Here is an 18,994-nt window from a genome sequence, read left to right on the forward strand (position 1 = left end):
CTTTGTCAACTCTGGCGCTTAAACTGATCTCCAGATCATGGGATGCTATGCTGGAAGGCCTCAATGACCGTCTATGGGTCTGCTCATTTTATTTTATTTATTTATTTATTTTTATTATTATTTTTTTTTTTTGCGGTACGTGGGCCTCTCACTGTTGTGGTCTCTCCCGTTGCGGAGCACAGGCTCCGGACGCACAGGCCCAGCGGCCATGGCTCACGGGCCCAGCCGCTCCACGGCATGTGGGATCTTCCCAGACCGGGGCACAAACCCGTGTCCCCTGCATCGGCAGGCGGACTCTCAACCACTGCACCACCAGGGAAGCCCAATGTGTCTGCTCATTTTATAAGGAGGAAACCAAAACTCAGAAGTTCAGGTTACTTTCCTAAAGTCACATGGCCAGTATGTGACAGAACTCAACCTAGCAGTAGGCCACTTGACTCTGAGATTGCAACACTATTACTGTTGTTACTATTACTATCATCATTCTTTGTTATTATTTATAGAAGCATCTGTTTTTTTAATTACAAGAACTGTGGTAAGAGCTCTGCTGAATACATACCCATTTCATCATGACAGTGATCCTGTGAGGGAGATGCTGTCGTTTATACTCCTGGAGATGAGGAAACTGAGGCTCACACAGCTTAAGTGACAGGTCCAAGACTACACCCCTGCTAAGCAGCAGAGCTGGGGTTTGAACTCAGGATTGTTTGGCTTCAAAGCCTGTGTATATAACCTTATCAGTCACTGGACTGGGGAAAGAAGCACCCACTAGCATCTCAGAATGGGACTTCCCAAAGAGACTGTATCAGTGTTCTTCATGGGACTCCATTTGGCAAGGCCCGGGTCATCCCACAAGCAGGAAGGGGAACTTGGTCTGCTCGCAGAGTTCATGCCTATGTTGCTCCCTCTTTGCCTGCTTCACCGTACCCATGATCCTGTGATGTTGCCAGTGGTCAGTCCTTGCCATACTTTTTGGCTGGGGTGTTTGGCTATGGTGCTCACAGTGTGGTCATCAGCATTGCTTTGGAGCTTGTTGGAAATGCAGTCTCAGGCCCCACCCCAAACTTACTGAATTATAATCTGTACCCCAGGTTATTAGTGTGTACATGAGTTTGAGAAGCACAGCTTTAGTTTCTCCCAGGACTCTGTTGGGCCCAGACATGACTCCTTCTCATTCCGTCTAAATTCTTTGTCCTGAACGCCTGGTAACTGCCCGTGGAATCCTCCCTGGGTAGAACACTCACCTCTTCAGGCTCAGCTCCCTTCCACCTGGAATCCCACATTCAGTTCCCCCTTTCCCAGTTCCCTTTCTCCTGCTCAGGCTTCCCCCAAAGTTGGGAACTCAGGTTGGCCAATTCTGACTCTGCAGCTCTCTGCTGACATCCCCTGGTCACTACCACTCACTGCGTTGGCAATTAACCCCTGGGGCCCACTGGCTGCACAGGATGTACTAAAATTCTGGGAGCATGAATGCAGCTGCAGGAGAGTACAGGAAAAAAACTTCAATTTGAAGCCAAATATCTGTGTGCAATCAAGTTCTGGTTCTGCCATAAGAGCTGTGTGGCCTCTCATGAATCTCTCTTGGAGATTCAAGTTCCCTATATAAAATAGGGATCATTTTATTATCCTTTGGGTTACTGTGGGAATGAAAACAAAATAATGACTAGTGTATATTAGGGCATGCTTAGATATGCATGTGCTATTTCTGGAGATAGGAAGTTCAGGGTATCTCTAAATTCTCAAGCCTCTTCCACTGAAGTAACTCTGTTGACAGGATGTTAATGACCAGAATAGCATGGATTGTCCCCAGCTCTACAAACCTGGACAGCTGAATCTACTTTTTAACAAGCATAAATTTTTCATCTGCGTGGCACATGGAATCTACACCTCATTAGCCCTTTTCTTCATCCCGTATGGGGCCTTTTACAACGTGGCTGGAGAAGATGGACAGCACATTGCAGACTACCAGTCTTTTGCAGTGACCATGGCCACATCTTTGGTCATTGTGGTCAGTGTGCAGGTAACCTACTGGTGAAAATATCTTAACTTGATGTCTTTACACCTTTTAAAATTCTGTTTCATTTATTGACAGTAATTTTAAAGGAATACTGGGGTTTTCTTTTTAACTACACATTTTGAGATTAAAACAGGAAGCTTTAACATAAATTTCCAGATGTAGGAGATTAGCATTGGATGTCTATAACCTCCATGTTAGTGGAAACCTCACAATGAATCAATCACTTCTTGGGACTGCATGTTGTACGTGAAGAGAAATGATTATACTACTACTTCCTCCTTGTGCTGTCTTCTTGGAAGAAAATTTTTCCAATGATAACAGAAACTTTCCCATGACTTCTATAAGACTTAGTAACTTCCAGGTTTCAAAGTGAGATATAACGTTTACTTGGCAGTACATTTCTGTGGAATTATCAAGAGGTTCAATTCTATGTATGTGGCACATCCGAATCTCAAATTCATAGTTTTCCTGGTAAGAATGATTTTTTAAAAATTCATTTTATTGGGCTTCCCTGGTGGCGCAGTGGTTGGGAGTCTGCCTGCTAATGCAGGGGACACGAGTTCGGGCCCTGGTCTGGGAGGATCCCATGTGCCGTGGGGCGGCTGGGCCCGTGAGCCACAATTACTGAGCCTGCGCGTCTGGAGCCTGTGCTCCGCAGCAGGAGAGGCCACGACAGTGAGAGGCCCGCGCACCGTGATGAGGAGTGGCCCCCACTTGCCACAACTAGAGAAGGCCCTTGCACAGAAACGAAGACCCAACACAGCCAAAAAATAAAAATAAAAAAATAAATTAAAAGAAGGCTCAACAGTAAAAAAAAAAAAAAAAAAAAAAAAATTCATTTTATTGAAGTATAGTTGATTTACAATGTTGTGTTTCTGGTATACAGCAAAGTGATTCTGCTATACATAAATATATTCTTTTTCATATTTTTTTAAACATCTTTATTGGAGTATAATTGCTTTACAATGGTATGTTAGTTTCTGCTTTATAACAAAGTGAATCAGTTATACACATACATATCATATACTTTTCCATTATGGTTTATCACAGGATATTGAATGTAGTTTCCTGTGCTATATAGTAGGACCTTGTTCTTTATTCATTCTGTATATAATACAGTAAGTCCCCTACATACAAACGAGTTCTGTTCCGAGAGTGCGTTCGGTTCGTAAGTCAGTTTGTTCCTAAGTCCAACAAAGTTAGCCTAGGTACCCAACTAACATAACGGCTATATAGTACTGTACTGTATTAGGTTTATAATACTTTTCACGCAAATAATACATAAAAAACAAACACAAAACATTTTTAATCTTATAATACGGTACCTTGAAAAGTACAGTAGTACAGTACAACAGCTGGCATACAGGGGCTGGCATCGAGTGAACAGGCGAGAAGAGTTACTGACTCGAGGAGGGAGAGGAGGTGGGAGGTGGTAGAGCTGAAGGATCGTCAGCAATAGGAGACGGAGGACAAGCTGCAATTTCACTCATGCCTGACGTTGATGGCACAGGTTCTGTTTCCTTGCTGGATTCAATTCTATCTACCCTCTTGAAAAAACGATCCAGTGATGTCTGGGTAGTAGCTCTTTTTTTCTAGTCATAGATGACATGGTAGCACTGGACTGCATTCTGAATGACCGCTGCAACCTTAATGTACCATTCTACATTCAGGTCCTGTGCCTCAAAAACTAACAGTGCCACCTCAAATAAAAAACAACCCCTTGCCATTTCCTGCATTGTGAATCTCTTTGGTCCTTCAGTTACTTCTTCTTCCTCTTGACTCTCTTCATCCTTTCTCAATTCCATCAGGTCTTCATTAGTCAGCTCCTCGTGTTGCACAGCAAGGAGTTCAATGAAGTCGTCCTCTTGCAGATCTAGCTTGAAATAAAGATACTGTACTACTGTACTCCATACAGTACTATACAGTAAAGTACACAAAAGCACAACCAGTTGTAGAGGATGCGCACACGTGACAATGTACGCCAGACACATGAACTAACTTAGGTGATTGGACTTGTGAACGCACGTTTGCATCTTTGAAAGTTCGCAACTTGAAGGTTCGTATGAAGGGGACTTACTGTCGTTTGCATCTGCTAATATCAAACTCTTAATCTACCCCTCTCCCAACCCCCCTCCTCCTTGGCAACCACAAGTCTGATCTCTATGTCTGTGAGTCTGTTTTGTAAATAAGTTCATTTGTGTCATATTTTAGATTTGACATATAGTGATAGCATATGGTATTTGTCTTTCTCTTTCTGACTTACTTCACTTAGTATGATCATCTCTAGGTCCATCCATGTTGCTAGAAATGGCATTATTTCATTCTTTTTAATGACTGAGTAGTATTTCACTGTGGGGGTGTACACACACACACATCTTCTTTATTCATTCATCTGTCAATGGATACTTGGTGTTGATGGACACTTGCTTCCATGACCTGGCTATTGCAAACAGTGCTGCTATGAACACTGGGGTACATGTATCTTTTCAAATTACAGTTTTGTCCAGATACATGCCCAGGAGTGGGATTGCTGGACTATATGACAAGTCTAGTTTTAATTTTTTGAGGAACCTCCCTAATATTTTCCGTAGTGGCTGCACCAATTTACATTTCCATCTGGTAAGAATGATTTTTGATGATCCATTGATCCTCTTCGGGCATCTTGAGTTTGTTTCTATTTCCTCTTTTATGCAAATGGTGGACAATACCATTAGATATTGAGTTAGAATTTACAAAAGCTTTCCAATCCATTAAAGTCTGTACCTCTGGGTGGATACATTAAGCCACGTGACCTCTGTTTTTTGTCTTTTTGTGTGTGTGGTTTTTTTTGAGGGGGGGTTTTTTTGAGGGGAAAGTATAAATCAAGGGCTTAATTTTTATAGAGTTTGAATTGCCTGTGGTGAGTCCTTTTTCTATCCTATAAACAATGTGTTTTACAAATCTTAGCCTCTTATATCCAATGAAAGATCTTGTTAAACCCCAGACTTTCTCTTCATGACTCAATAAATATTTAATAGATTGAATGAATCAGATGTAAATATACTGCATTTAAATGGCATCTCTGCCATGCCTTGGTCCATCTAAGTGAGTATCATTAAGTCCAAACCAAAGCCATCTAACACTTGACATCTTGCAAGTCCAAAATTCAGTCAGACAGGTAGCATCCAAAATCAGAACCAGATTTCTCCACTGAAAGAGGAGTTCTGTTTGTCTGTTTCACAACTAAATAAAGCGTATGGGTGCTTTGTGAACTCTCCATGCCTAGTTCCCCTGTGTTCAATTCTGTAGCAGAGGAGGAGATAATGGAGTGACTTGGAAGCCTCTAACACAGCTAAGGCACCATCATGAAATCATGGCTTCAATCAGACACTGCTGTCCTTAACACACAGAATAAGTTTCAGGAATTTTGTGAATAAGCTCATTTTGAGAGCAGCATTAACATCCTTTCCTCTCTGTCTAAGCTTGAGTAATTTCTGCAGAAGGGGTACATAGATGTTATACTTTTGAGTTCAAATCTTTCTTTATCTTTACTAAATGATATATTGGATGGGCATAAGATTCTTAAATCAGAGCATTTTTCTTTAGGAACTTTGTAAATGATTTTCCACTACATCCATTTCAGTGTAGCAGTTTGATATTAAGTTGATTCTCTTTCCTTTGTAAATAATATCTTCTGTGTCTAGAAGCTTATGTTCTGTATCCTTCGACTTCACAAATGTCACCAGAACATAACTTCTTTCATTGATTTTCCTAGAGTTTACAGTACCCTCCCAATCTGAAAATCTTTGCTGTTTGTTATCCCAGAGCAGTTTTCTCTGTCATTTCTTTGATTGCTACTTCTCTCTTTCTTTCTTTTCCTCTTTCTATGATGCCATTATTTCTTATATTGGGCCCATGGATATGACATCTATGGATTTGCCATCCATGTCTCATATCTTTTTGCACATGGTTCCCATTTCTTCAAGTTTTTGCCCAGTTATGAAATATTGTTTCCATTTGTTTTTCCCAGAATATTAATTCAATTCTCATCACTGACTATTATTGTTTGGTTTCTCTACTGAATTTTAAAATTCAGAAATAATGCTTTTACTTCTTCCAGAATTTTTTACTATGATCTAATTGCATCTCCTTAAGAGTTCTTATTACTTTTTTTGTTGTTATAGTGCTTGTCTGTCTTTCCCATTAGTTCTGCCTCAACAGGAGCCACCTGTTCTTGTTTTTTTTTCAATTGCGTCCTCTTAAATTGGTTGTGATTTTTCTTTGCCTACTCATACCCACACAGGTCAGGCCCCTGGTGTCTCTTAATGGTGATGAACTGACAGGTGGTGAAAGGTACAGCTGCAGATTTTGGTCTAATGTCTCGACAAATGAACTGGAAAGCCAGCATCTCTTTGCTGAGGCATGGAAAGCAGAGCTGTCTGTTCTCAGGCCTCTTGAGGGAAGTAAAGGCTGTCCCTTTAGCACCCCTGCAGTTTCATCAAGGCTGCCAGCATTCTTTTTATGGGGCATCATTTTAAAGGACAGTAAACGTCATGTGGGAAGGGGAAGTATGTCTCCATGTGCAGAGAGGAATCTGTTTACTATGTAGGTAGAGCCTCCTCAGGCAGGCAATAAATCTGTGGCCTTGCTTCAGACTGTGCTAGAAATGCAAACCTTCGCTTGGACCATTTGGTGCCTCTGATATGCAAATAAGGATGCTAGAACCTACTTTTTTTTCTCTGAGAACTCAAGTGTTCATATTCACCAGTGGCTGTCTTGGTTTCCCCATAACAGGTTACTCTTTTGCAGCTGCACTGCCGTAACAAGTTATTGGAAGGGAGAAGGGCTTGTGAGCATGTTCCCAGATCACCATGAACCCCAGCTTCTGAATTTTACGCCAAAAGTGGATTAAGAATTTTTCTTTGCTATTATTTGAATAACTTAAGAGAAATGAATTAGAATATTGATGTAAACAGATTATACCTGTGTCAAAATGGTCATATAAAAATCTATGTACAGATTTTTTTTTAGGTTTTTTAATTAATTAATTTTAAATTAATTTATTTATTTATTTTTGGGACTGCGTTGGGTCTTCGTTGCTGCGTGCGGGCTTTCTCTAGTTGCGGTTAGCGGGGGCTACTCTTCCTTGCAGTGTGCGGGCTTCTCATTGTGGTGGCTTCTCTTGTTGCGGAGCATGGGTTCTAGGTGCACGGGCTTCAGTAGTTGTGGCTCGAGGGCTCCAGAGCTCAGGCTCAGTAGTTGTGGTGCACAGGCTTAGTTGCTCTGCGGCATGTGGGATCTTCCCACCCCAGGGCTCGAACCCGTGTCCCTTGCATTGGCAGGTGGATTCTTAACCACTGTGCCACCAGGAAAGCCCTATGTACAGATTTTAAAATGTTGCACTTGCTCACTATGAAAAATAGTTTTCCAATAGAAAAATTTTGAGAGCAATTTGGAAAGTAGCTTTGAAATTAGAAACCATTCTGCTTTCTTATTTCTCACTTAAAAGAAGTTTAACATTTTATTTCCTGATTTTTGATTCAATGTTGCTAGACATAATGGCTTGCAGATATAAGTCTTAAAGTCAGTTGTCTACCAGGAATGTCACATTAGTCCCCTGTGTTGTGCAGAAAGTGGTAAGGCCTATGGTTGGCTGGAAACTAGACATGTACCACTGTCTTCTCACAGAACAGTTCTGAGGAAACATTACTCAGTAAAATGATGCCCTTTTAATCCTCAACAATCTCCCCTTTGTGTTTGACTTTATTTACAGATAGCCTTGGATACCAGTTACTGGACTGTCATTAATCATGTCTTCATCTGGGGCAGCATTGCCACTTATTTCTCCATTTTATTTACCATGCACAGTAATGGCCTCTTTGGCATCTTCCCAAGACAGTTTCCATTTGTTGGTAAGTGAGTCCTACTATTTGCTGGGGCCTAGTGTCAAGTTGTCATTTATTTGTCTTCGTAATTTATTTTCTTTTTTTTTTTGGTGGGATTAGGGATGACCAATAATTCTGTCTCTAGGAATTGATTGAGCCAGACATCTGAGGGCTTACAGGCTTGAAGTGAGCTCCAAAAGGTTAGGTTTTGCTGCCCCTACTAGATGCAGAATCACTGAGATAGCTGCTTACAGGTTCCTAACAGCCCAGATGCAGTAGACTGTCCCTTTCCAAATAACAGGCATAGGACATATAGATCAGGGATACCTGAAAACCTGTGAAGTTCATGTATGATAGAGGGAAGAGAAAGAAATGCCAGGCTTTCCCTTTTATGCCACATTATCACCAATATTTCTGCCTAAGTTTACCTGTGGAACTTATTTGTATTTAGAAAAGAAATAATGTGTAATTTAGAGCCTTTTAAAAATTGCTGGACATAGTCCATGAGTGGCACCAAGAATAGGCTCTGTGTTCAGTAGCCAGTGTTCAAGTGTCATCTCTGCCACTTATAAGCTGTGTGACCTTAGGCAAGTTTCTTTTCCTTTTCATGGCTTAATGTCTTCAGTTCTCAACTTGGGTATGTTAATAGTTCCTACTTTTATAGGAAATTGGTGAGGGCTAAATGACATAATGCATATGAAATGCTTAGCATGTAGCCTGGTACATAATACTTTTTTAGTAAATGTTAGCCATGATGATGATGAAGATGGTGATTAAAGCAAATGTGGCTTGATTACTGGTTGGGGACATCGAACAGCAGATGGGTAGCAAAAGACCTCCTAAAATCCCTTAAACCCCTGAGATTCTATGATTCTACAAAGAGTATATATCTGGTCTATCTTTGGAGTATACTATCATTGCACTCCACATTTCAAAGTGATTCCCAGCAAGGGCCACTGAGCTTTATTTACACAGTGGGGCTATTAATAGACTTTTAAAGAAGTTTTGAAATCTCTAGTGTGTGTGAAATAAGTTGGTAACAGGGATGTTTCTGAGTTCATCCCAGCAAACTGTGGAAAAGAGAGATACACAGTGACAACCTACTTGAGCTCGATTAGGCAAGACAGATTTGCATCCACTAGTTGGGAAATCCAGTCTAGAAAAATAATTCTTAGAAGACTGATTCATGTAGAAAGCAAAATAAGAGCAATTATAAGGTTATACATTTCCAAAGGCACCTGAAATTGCAATTCCATTTAAATGCATGTATATGCTTAAGAGTATTGTATTCAATTTTTGCCTTCCTCTGTGTGTACATGGAAATCTTTAAATTGTACCTCTCTTACTTAACATGTAATGTTAATCCTTTATTTATCAAAAGATTCCAACCATGTATAAACATGATGGTTGTGAATAAGAATAAACATATTAGGGAAAAGAGAGCCATTTAAACTACTTTTAAGTTTTTTCTTTTCTTTTTGGTTGCCAAATCTGAAAGTTCAGTGCATTAACCAGAAGTCCTAAGACAGCATTCGAACATGCATAATGAGACTGGAATGCCTCAACTGGAGAAAGTAGTTTGTGTGGGGACCACTCTCTAAGCACATGCCATTCCAGGAATTAATTACTGGGTTCCAATGAGACTTTTCAAAACTTAAATCAACATTGAGGTTTAAGAAAATTTTTTTTTCCTTAGTAGCCAGCAGCAAGCAGGAGTGTGGTTTTAAAGTGATGCTTGTTTTTCCAGCCATGCCTGGGGGTACTGAGCTTCAGGGAGCTCAAAAAGACATTTAATTTACTGAGTCAAATTTGTTTCTGCCCAGGCAAATGGAATCAAGTGCTCTTTGGTAGGCAGAGTCTATCCTCCTAAGACAGAAAATGCAGACATTCCAATAAGGAGCCAAGCATCACACCCAAAGCCCATTAAAATTGTGTTAACTATAGCACTGGGAGGGGGAACCTGGATAATTGGAGGTACCATATGCCTAGAAAACCAACAGGAACAACAGTTCACAAGTAGGGTTGACATCTTCCATATAGTTTGTCTGCGTGCCTTACTGACCCTTATTGCTTTGTTTAAACAAACATCCCAGTATTTGAGGTGTGAGTATAAAATAAGAAAACTGGCTCCAGGCTTGGAAATGAGTTTCACTACTCAATTGAACTAGAATATTGAATGGCTGAATCAGTGGTTTCCCAGTGTGGAGAATGCTCTTTTCACAAACCCAGGAGCATCTCGGATCTCCTTGGAACCTTGAGTACTTCATAACCGAGTGAACACTAGAGAGATTGGTAAGTCCCTTTGAGGCAGGTTTTTGGGGGCTGTTGCCTGAATTTAAAAGGTTGACCCTGTAGCAGATACAGCTCAACTTTTATGACATAGCCAGTTGAGAAGACCAGTATTTGCGATTGTACCTGCATCCAGAACATACATTGTGTAGTTTTGATATGATAGTTTTGTTTGAATCCATAAGGGTAAATGTGCCTTTAAAAATAATGGCTGCTTTGTAGTTGAGGGATTTTGGGGCTGGATGAGAGAATTCTGCTTCATGAGTGAAGCTGGACTGAGCCTGGATCAGAGAATGCTTGGCTCTGGCTGGCAGTCCCCTAGTGATCAGGCCATGAAGCAGTTCCCAAGGGTGATCTTACCATTCTTGCACTTTTATCACCACTGAGCATATGATATACTGGGGAAGATACCCAGTGGTTCTCCTAGGTAGTCCAAAAGTCCCTTTCAAAAAAGACCTTATGGGAATAGACAAAAAACCAATTAATTCAATAATTCTGTTCTATTTATAATCACAGTGTTTATTTTTCTTTAATAATAGGAAATGCACGACATTCTTTGACCCAGAAGTGCATCTGGCTTGTTATTCTCTTAACGATAGTGGCTTCAGTTATGCCTGTGGTGGCATTCAGATTTTTGAAGGTGGATTTATTCCCAACCCTGAGTGATCAGGTATGTTGTAGTGCTGCTGGGTACTTGAGGGGTTGGTTCTTTGCTCTTGGAATCATGTCCTCTGCCTGATTAGAAGTCCAGAGAAGAGCTAATGAACTTCCCATCAGCAAACACCTACAGGTGCATGGCATCACATCACAGTAGCTGGAACTGCCCACAACTGAACATACTAGCCCTGGGAGTGCCAATGAAGATAACTGTCTACACTAAATGTGGGTGGGGAGTCATAAATTACAAGTTAAATTGGATATTTTTAAAAGTTGACTTTTAAAAAACAAGCTTGCTGGCAGCATTTTGGACATTTGCTCCAAGGCAAAGGCAAGCTAGAGGGAAAGTTACTGACTTGGGGAAAGTAAAGCGTACAGTAAAAGAAAGACAAGCAAAGTATGAGGTGAAGGGGCTCTAAATTTCTGTAGAAATATAGTAGCAGATTGTTAAACATGGGAGAGAGGTTACTTTCTGAACAGATTAAGAAAGGGAACAGCAACATGATAGCTGGATTGGAAAATATACAGTTAGAAGAAAAACAGAAAGAACAGATTCTAGAAATACCTAAGTCAAGGGATTGACAGAACATATTTCAGTATTTTATGGACAGAGGAGTATAAGCAACACAATATCAAATTAGGTCAGGACCCATATAGATGAGAAAAGGAGAAAGAGGAGATGCATTTGTAGCTATGTCTTGAGAAGGGGGAAATATTGAGGGGGTGAGTGACCAGGCTGATGATGCTGAGAAGAACTGAGGTAGAAATTCCCTTATCATGAAATCCTTCATGTTCTGGGGCCAAAGAAGTACCAAGAGATTTCTTCTGAAATGATTCGTGGATTCCCCTCTTATGTTTGTCCTTTCCCTTTGGCTCTGTGAGCTCATTCTGCTGTAAACTCAGAAAATGATGGATGAGCTGAAGGAAGATGATGCTCATTTCTTCCTACGTTTATACACATCATGATTTTCTGCTTAATGGCTTTCTCCCGACATGAAAGTCAGAAGCCAAGCAATCGATCAGCTCACCTAAAGAACAAGGTGCTGAGCACCAAACCTTGGATCTCTTCCTCCTCAACGTTATAGCGAAATGAAAGAAATGCTAGAAACACACCCAAACAATGTTGAGCTCTTCAAACGACCACAAAAAACCCCCAAACAAATCAAAACACTGAAAATCCCATGGTACTTCGACCTACCACAAGAGTTTGAAATTTTGTGACTCTCATTTTCTTAATTTTCTCTTAGTCCAGTTACTAATGACTACTGGATCCTGAGAACCTCTAAAAGAGAGAGGAAAGACTTATTTGGGGCATATGGATCTGTAAATTTTTATACTGACTGTACTTGGCTGGTGCACATTAGAAAATCTTTCTGTACAGAAGTATGTTCCTGTTCACTTAAGGTGGATGTATGAGATGGGGACAATAATGAAATTTGTCTTAACACTTCTTGTTTGCTTAATAGTCTCTCAGTAGAGACAAAAACTAACCAGTATCCAGTGTAATCTTTTGGGTAGAAAATTGCTTGGCTTTTAGGTGAAAAACTTGATTTTGCAGTGAACTTGAGTACTTGGTTATCATTGATGTTGTTTTTACAGAAAAGGCTTTCACTTCACAAAGTGGCCAACTGTGTGGCGTCTATCATGTGGATGCTTCATCTCACTCTGGGTCTCCTTTGTCTCCAGATCCGCCAGTGGCAGAAGGCTCAAAAGAAGGCAAGACCCCTGCGTAGCCGAAAGCCTCAGACTCGGAGATCAAGCTCGAGAAGATCTGGATATGCTTTTGCTCACCAAGAGGGCTATGGAGAGCTTATCACATCTGGAAAAAATATGCGAGCTAAAAATCCACCCCCGACATCAGGGTTGGAAAAGACACTGTATAATAGCACTAGCTGGATTGAAAATTTATGTAAGAAAACCACAGACACAGTGAGCAGCTTTAGCCAGGATAAAACAGTGAAACTGTGAGTCAAGATGAATTTGAGCCACACAGTTATCTTTTCACTTTGGCTGGAGCTGAAATTAACTGGCTCCAGAGTTTAAGATCAGGGGCTAGGGGTGGGGCAGATGGCCTCGCTTAACCTAAATCTGTATCAGACAGTGGCCAGTGCCATCCAACAGAGATGTGCTCTACTGAAAACCAGGTCAGAGGTCACTGTCCAATTCATGAGTTGGTGGACAAAACCCTCACAATACCAGCACAGGTTTTTTTAATCAACCTAGATACCAATCGATCTCTACTTTAGAATCTTATTTATGGAGAAACACTTGTAAATCTGCATATACAGAGAATGGGTCTTCAGGTGAATAAAAGGGTGCATTCACAAGGTATATATCCCAGCTGAAAAGCATCCTTGTGACAGATTAACACTTATATGTAAGATCAGCCTTTCCCAAGATACACTTTTAAGATTTAAAAGGTACACATTGTACACTAAGGTGCTTCCAGACTTGCAGCAGCTTGTCACTGTCCAGTCTTGATCCCTACCTGTGTGTTCAGCCAGGATAACAAATCACCTTCATGCCCGAAGATTAGAAAAACATGTTGGTATTCCACATTTTTCTGCTAGTCTAGAGATGAAGTAGACTGAACATCTTTACAGTGGAATAGGCTGACAATTTGGTCAAATATATTCAAAAAATTATCAGGGACATGTTCATGACATGTCAAAGAGAGACTCTGGAAAGTATTCTAACTACTTTTCAATGACTTTTATAACAACTTCAGTAGTTATTTTCTCTGCCTCATCTAGAGCTATTAATGGACTCAGCAAAGCACTGGAATTTCACACTTTGATACTATTCCATGTAATGTATGTGCAGATACTTTCAACATCTCCAGTTTTAAAAAGTTCAGATTTGAAACCAAACAAATGAATAAACAGTCTTTTAAATTACTTATTTAAATATGCAGGTTTAGGTCATTCAGAGTTAGTTGGTTTTGATATTCAGCTGTCATTTATAATTCAAACACATGAGGTTGAGTTTTTAGAGATGTTCCAGTCCAAATTTGAGTCCATATGTGAGTCATCAATATAGTATCTGTAAAAGAATTCATGCATATTTGTGTTCAAACTCCAGTTCTGTCACTTCTTACCTCTGTAAGCTTGGGCAGGTAATGTGCTTCCTCTGAGACTCAGTTTCTTCCTCTGTAAAATGAGGATATACTACCTACCTCATGTGGTTGTTCGAGGATTGTCAAAGCACAAATTCTTAAATCATTGAAAACATAATTCTCATGTGAATAGATGATGAGTTAAGTGCCATTTAACTCAATCAGAATACAAGAGCAAATGTGAAGAACTGGAATTTAAGTAATCAGTGGAAAAGGCATTGATGAAATGAGATTGCAAAGTAAGATCTAAAACTGGTTAGTATTCTAAAGGGAAATAACCTTGGAGGTATTTTTATATAGTAACTATAACCTTGGAGGTAAAGTTCTCTATCAGAAAACAAAAATAAATGATCATCATGCCTTATCAATTTTCTATAAATCATCCTCCAACTTTACAGAATCCTTAATCTAGTCCTTATTGCATTATTGGTCAAAGTTATATTTCCCAAAAGAGTCAGATGGCCCTTAGCTGGGCTTGATGGATAATGGGCTAGCATGATATTATGGATCACACAATCCTTTTTTTTTTTTTGGCCTTAATTTCCAAGTCTGGGATAACTTTTCCTGAATGGGATCAAATGAGATATATATAAAAGAGCCTAATACAGTGGTTTAATCATAGTTAATGCTTTTAGATATTCCCTGTTCTCCTACATGCCTGCATAGACTTAACTAGATGTTAGTTTTCAGTGTCTAATTTGTCATTAGTTTCACTGCATTGTAACATTTTTGAAAGATTTGCAAACTTTTACTAAATATTTTGGCACTTGTGGTGTTTGATGTTTGGTCTATTTATTGGAAACTCATTGGGGAGAGATTTTGTTCCATTGATCAACTGATTTTTTTTTTCTGTCCTTTACATGCCTAGGGAAAATGTACATCATTCTTAGGATCAGAGTCAAGAATAAAATGAACCAATTTGACCTATGTTTAAGGGATGGGAAAGATGAGGAATGGTCCACGTTTGCAAATTCAGTTCAAATTAAATAAGGCTGTTTATAAACAGATAATGTGGATAGCTGTGAGAGAAACACATTTATCAGTTTACTTTGGCCCCATGAGATCCAAATGAACTCACATACCCATTGCGAGGTCATTCAAGTGCCAGGGATTATTTTGAGCCTGAAGATAAAAAAGCCTGAAGGGTGATGGTGATGCACTGGGGAATAGTACAATTTTAGATTTACATAAACATTATCAGATTATTTGGAAAGAAAAAATTCTATATTCAGGACTAAAGTTGATAACTATGTGTTTTTAAAGTCTCTGTCCAAGTTTTGAACTCTTACAGGCAATTACAAATTGTGTTTCCCAGAGGAGGGATCAAGGTGGCAGAGTAGGAGATGTGGAGCTCACCTCCCCATACAAACACATCAGAAAAAAATCTACATATGGGACAATTCTTTAGGAAAACTAATTGGAAACTGGCAGAAGAACTCCTATACCAAAGCTGCAGGAAAGATCTCCACGTAACAAGGTAGGACAGAAAAAATGCATAGGGTAGGGACCCCCACCCCTGAGAGGAATCTGAAAGGAAAAGAAGTTCTGCATTGGTGGACCCTCACCTGGGGGAGCGAGCAGGTCGAGCCACAATCTGGGTGTCCCAGTCCTCGGGAATAGCACAGAGGAGACAAGCCCTGTTGGCTACTGGGAGAACTGCTGGGACAGGTGGAAGGGCTGGAGAAGCCCAGGCTCTACTCCAAGGAGTGTGCGTGTGCTGTCTCACCAACAATCATGACAGAGAGAGACTTGCACTGGCAGCTGTCACCTCACTGCACTCCCCAATCTGAATGGGGCAAACACCCACTCCTGCTCACTCCATACCATAGATTGGCATGAGATCTGGGCCAACCAGCCCTGGGAAAATACTTGGGATAGCTACACAGAGACAGACTGGGGTCTGGGGTGTGACCCAGTTAGGGTGGTGGTGGTGGTTGTCAATGCGTGCTTGGGCGGAGCTGCAGGAGCATGCCACAGTTAGTCTCCCAGCCCAGTGAGTGCTCCAGCTCCACCCACTCCACACTGCAGCTTAGCACTGGATCTGGGGTAGACAGGTCCTGGGAGATGTCTGCCACAGAGGCAGCCCAGATCTCTGGCAGCAGCTCAGCCACCTCAATTCCTGCAGTCACAAAGCCCCAACCCCAGTCCTAGACTAGTGAATGCTCTGGCCCAGCCACTCCACACCACAACCTTGCGCTATATCTAGGACCAACACAACAGGGGAAGGGATGTGACCTTAGGCTGCATCCAGGTGGAGCTGCAGAGGCCTACACAGGCAACACATCGATCCTCTGTGAATGCATGGGCTTCACTTGCTTTAGCAATCACCTCCTTTGGGTCAGGGCATGCAGTTGGGGAACAGAGCCAGATTGAGCCTGAATAACAGGGTTTCTACTCTAACTACTGGGGACCAGACCTCACCCCTGACAAGACGGCGACAGCCATGGACAGGAAGTCCCACCTTATACCCTGCACTGACTTTAGACCCAACACCAGCCACACCCCCTATCAAGGGGAAAACAGCCAGCACCCTAAGGAAAGATGTGGCTGATGTCCATATCACAATCAACCCTCTCACCAAAGATATTACACACACACAGTCTACACAGGGATGCTCCCACATAAAAACACCCTTCAAGCCCACAAAAGATGACAGTTCCTCCTAAATTCATAGAGACACAGAAAGTTAGATAAAATGAAAATGCAGAAACTACTCCCAATAAAAAGAGCAAGAGAAATCCCCTGAAAGAAAAAATAATGAAACAGAGCTCACCAGTCTACCAGATCCTCAGTTCAAAAGGTGGTAATAAAAATGCTACTGAACTAAGAAAGATTATTGATAGAAATGCAGATCATTGCAACAAGGAACTAGAAACTATAAAGATGAACCATCAGAAAGGGATAATTCAATTTCTGAGATAAAAAGCAATCTAGAAGCAATGGATAGCTGACTAAATGACACAGAAGAACAAATAAGTGATGTGGAAGATAGAATAATGGAAATCACCCAGTCAGAACAGCAGACAGAAAGACAAATAAAACAACGAAAGCAACATATGCTATCTATGGGATAATGTAAAATGTGCCAACCTATGCATAACAGGTGTTCCAAAAGAGAAGAGAGAGATGGGTATCAAAAATATATCTGAAGGGGCTTCCCTGGTGGCTCAGTGGTTGAGAGTCCGCCTGCCGATGCAGGGGACACGGGTTCGTGCCTTGGTCCGGGAAGATTTCCACATGCCGTGGAGCGGCTAGGCCCGTGAGCCATGGCCGCTGAGCCTGCGCGTCTGGAGCCTGTGCTCCACAACGGGAGAGGCCACAACAGTGAGAGGCCTGCATACTGCAAAATATATATATATATATATTTATATCTGAAGAAATTATGGCTGAAACTTCCCAAATCTAAAGAAGGAAACAGATATCCTGGTACAGGAAGCACAGGGGGTTCCCAAACAAGATGAATCCAAACAGACCCATGCCAAGACATATCGTAATTAATATGGCAAAAGTTAGAGATAAATAGAAGATTCTAAAGGCAGCAAGTGACAGTCATTTACAAGGGACCCCCCCCCCATAAGGCTATTAGTTGATTTCTCTGCAGAAACTTTGCAGGCTAGAAGGGAGTGGCACAATGTAGCCAAAGTCCTGAAAGGGAAAAGCTTGCAACCTAGGATATTCTATCCAGCAACATTATTATTTAGAATAGAAAGATAAAGGATATATCAAACAAGCAAAAACTAAACGAATTCAGCATACTAAACCTACCCTAAAAGAAATATGGAAGGGTCTTCTCTAAATAGAAAAGAATCAAGAATTTATAGGAAAGGGAAATCCCAATATGAAAGTCAAATATATAATAAGGACTGAAGATCACTTAAATAAGCCAGTACATAGATTAAAAGACAAACAAAAGAAATTGTAAAAGCCATTATAACTAAAATAAACAGTAAAAGTAAAAGCATGAAGATGTAAACTAGGACATCAAAAACAAAATATGTGGGAGAGGAGTTAAAAAATAGATCTTTTAGAATGTATTTGAATTTAAATGATTATCAGTTTAAAGCAACTAAAATATAGTTATGGGTCAACATAATGAGCCTCATGGTAATCACAAATCAAAAAACTACAGTAGATTCACAAAAGCCAGAAAGAAAGGAACTCAAGTATACCATAAAAGAAAATCATCAAACCCAAACAGGAAAATCAAAAAGAAGAAGAAATGAACCAAAAACCAAAAAAAAAAAAAAAAAAGGACTGGAAAAACAAGGAATAAAATGGCAATAAGTACATATCTATCAACAATTACTTTAAATGTCAATGCAAAAATTGTTCCAATTAAAAGAGTGGCTGACTGGATTAAAAAACAAGACTGTTCAATATGTAGCCTACAAGAGACTCACATCAGAGTGAAAGACACACACAGCCTGAAAGTTAGAGCATGGAAAAGATACTTCATGCCAATGGAAAAAACAAGAAAGTGGGGGTAACAATACTCATATCAGACAAAATAGACTTTAAAAAAGGCTATAAAGAAAGACAAGGAAGAGCATTATATACGATAAAAGGATCAATACAAGAAGATAATATTAAACTTGTTAACATATATGCACCCAATAGTGGAACACTTAAATATATAAAGCAAATGCTAAGGGACATAAAGGGAGAAATTGACAATAATAAGAGTAGGAGACTGTAGCAGCTCACTGACATCAATAGACAGATGACCCAGACAGAAAATTAATAAGGCAACCGAGGCCCTAAATGATACAATAGACTGGTTGGACTTAATTGATATCTGTAGGACACTACATCCAAAAACCCCAGAACACATATTCTTTTCAAGCACACATGGAACATTTTCCAGGATAAACCACATTCCAGGTCACAAAACGAGGCTCAACAAATTTAAGGGGATAGAAATTATTTCAAGTAACTGTTCTGGTCACAACAGTATAAACATAGAAATCAACTACAGGAAGAAAAATGGGAAAAGAACAAACACATGGAGACTAAACAACATGCTAATAAAAAACCAGTGGGTCAAAAATGAAA

At 40.3% G+C, this 18,994-nt stretch overlaps 1 protein-coding gene across 5 annotated transcripts in view; it reads left to right on the forward strand.

The window, feature by feature from the left end:
• The window catches only part of ATP8B4 (ATPase phospholipid transporting 8B4 (putative)), a 256,970-nt gene extending 242,263 nt beyond the window's left edge, over window positions 1-14,707 (forward strand). For 4 of the 5 annotated variants that reach the window (XM_081226816.1, XM_081226819.1, XM_081226818.1 and 1 more), the window contains 4 exons: window positions 1,775-2,020; window positions 7,770-7,908; window positions 10,710-10,840; window positions 12,514-14,707. In XM_081226816.1, the coding sequence (XP_081082942.1) occupies window positions 1,775-2,020; window positions 7,770-7,908; window positions 10,710-10,840; window positions 12,514-12,795 (798 nt within the window). In that variant the 3' untranslated portion in view covers window positions 12,796-14,707. The remainder of the gene's footprint in view (window positions 1-1,774; window positions 2,021-7,769; window positions 7,909-10,709; window positions 10,841-12,513) is intronic. The other variant, XM_081226817.1, reaches the window with a different exon arrangement.
• Window positions 14,708-18,994: the final 4,287 nt, after the last annotated feature.

The sequence above is a fragment of the Mesoplodon bidens genome (genome assembly GCF_964165515.1).
Source record: "Mesoplodon bidens genome assembly, chromosome: 3".
Taxonomy (NCBI): Eukaryota; Metazoa; Chordata; class Mammalia; order Artiodactyla; family Ziphiidae; genus Mesoplodon; species Mesoplodon bidens.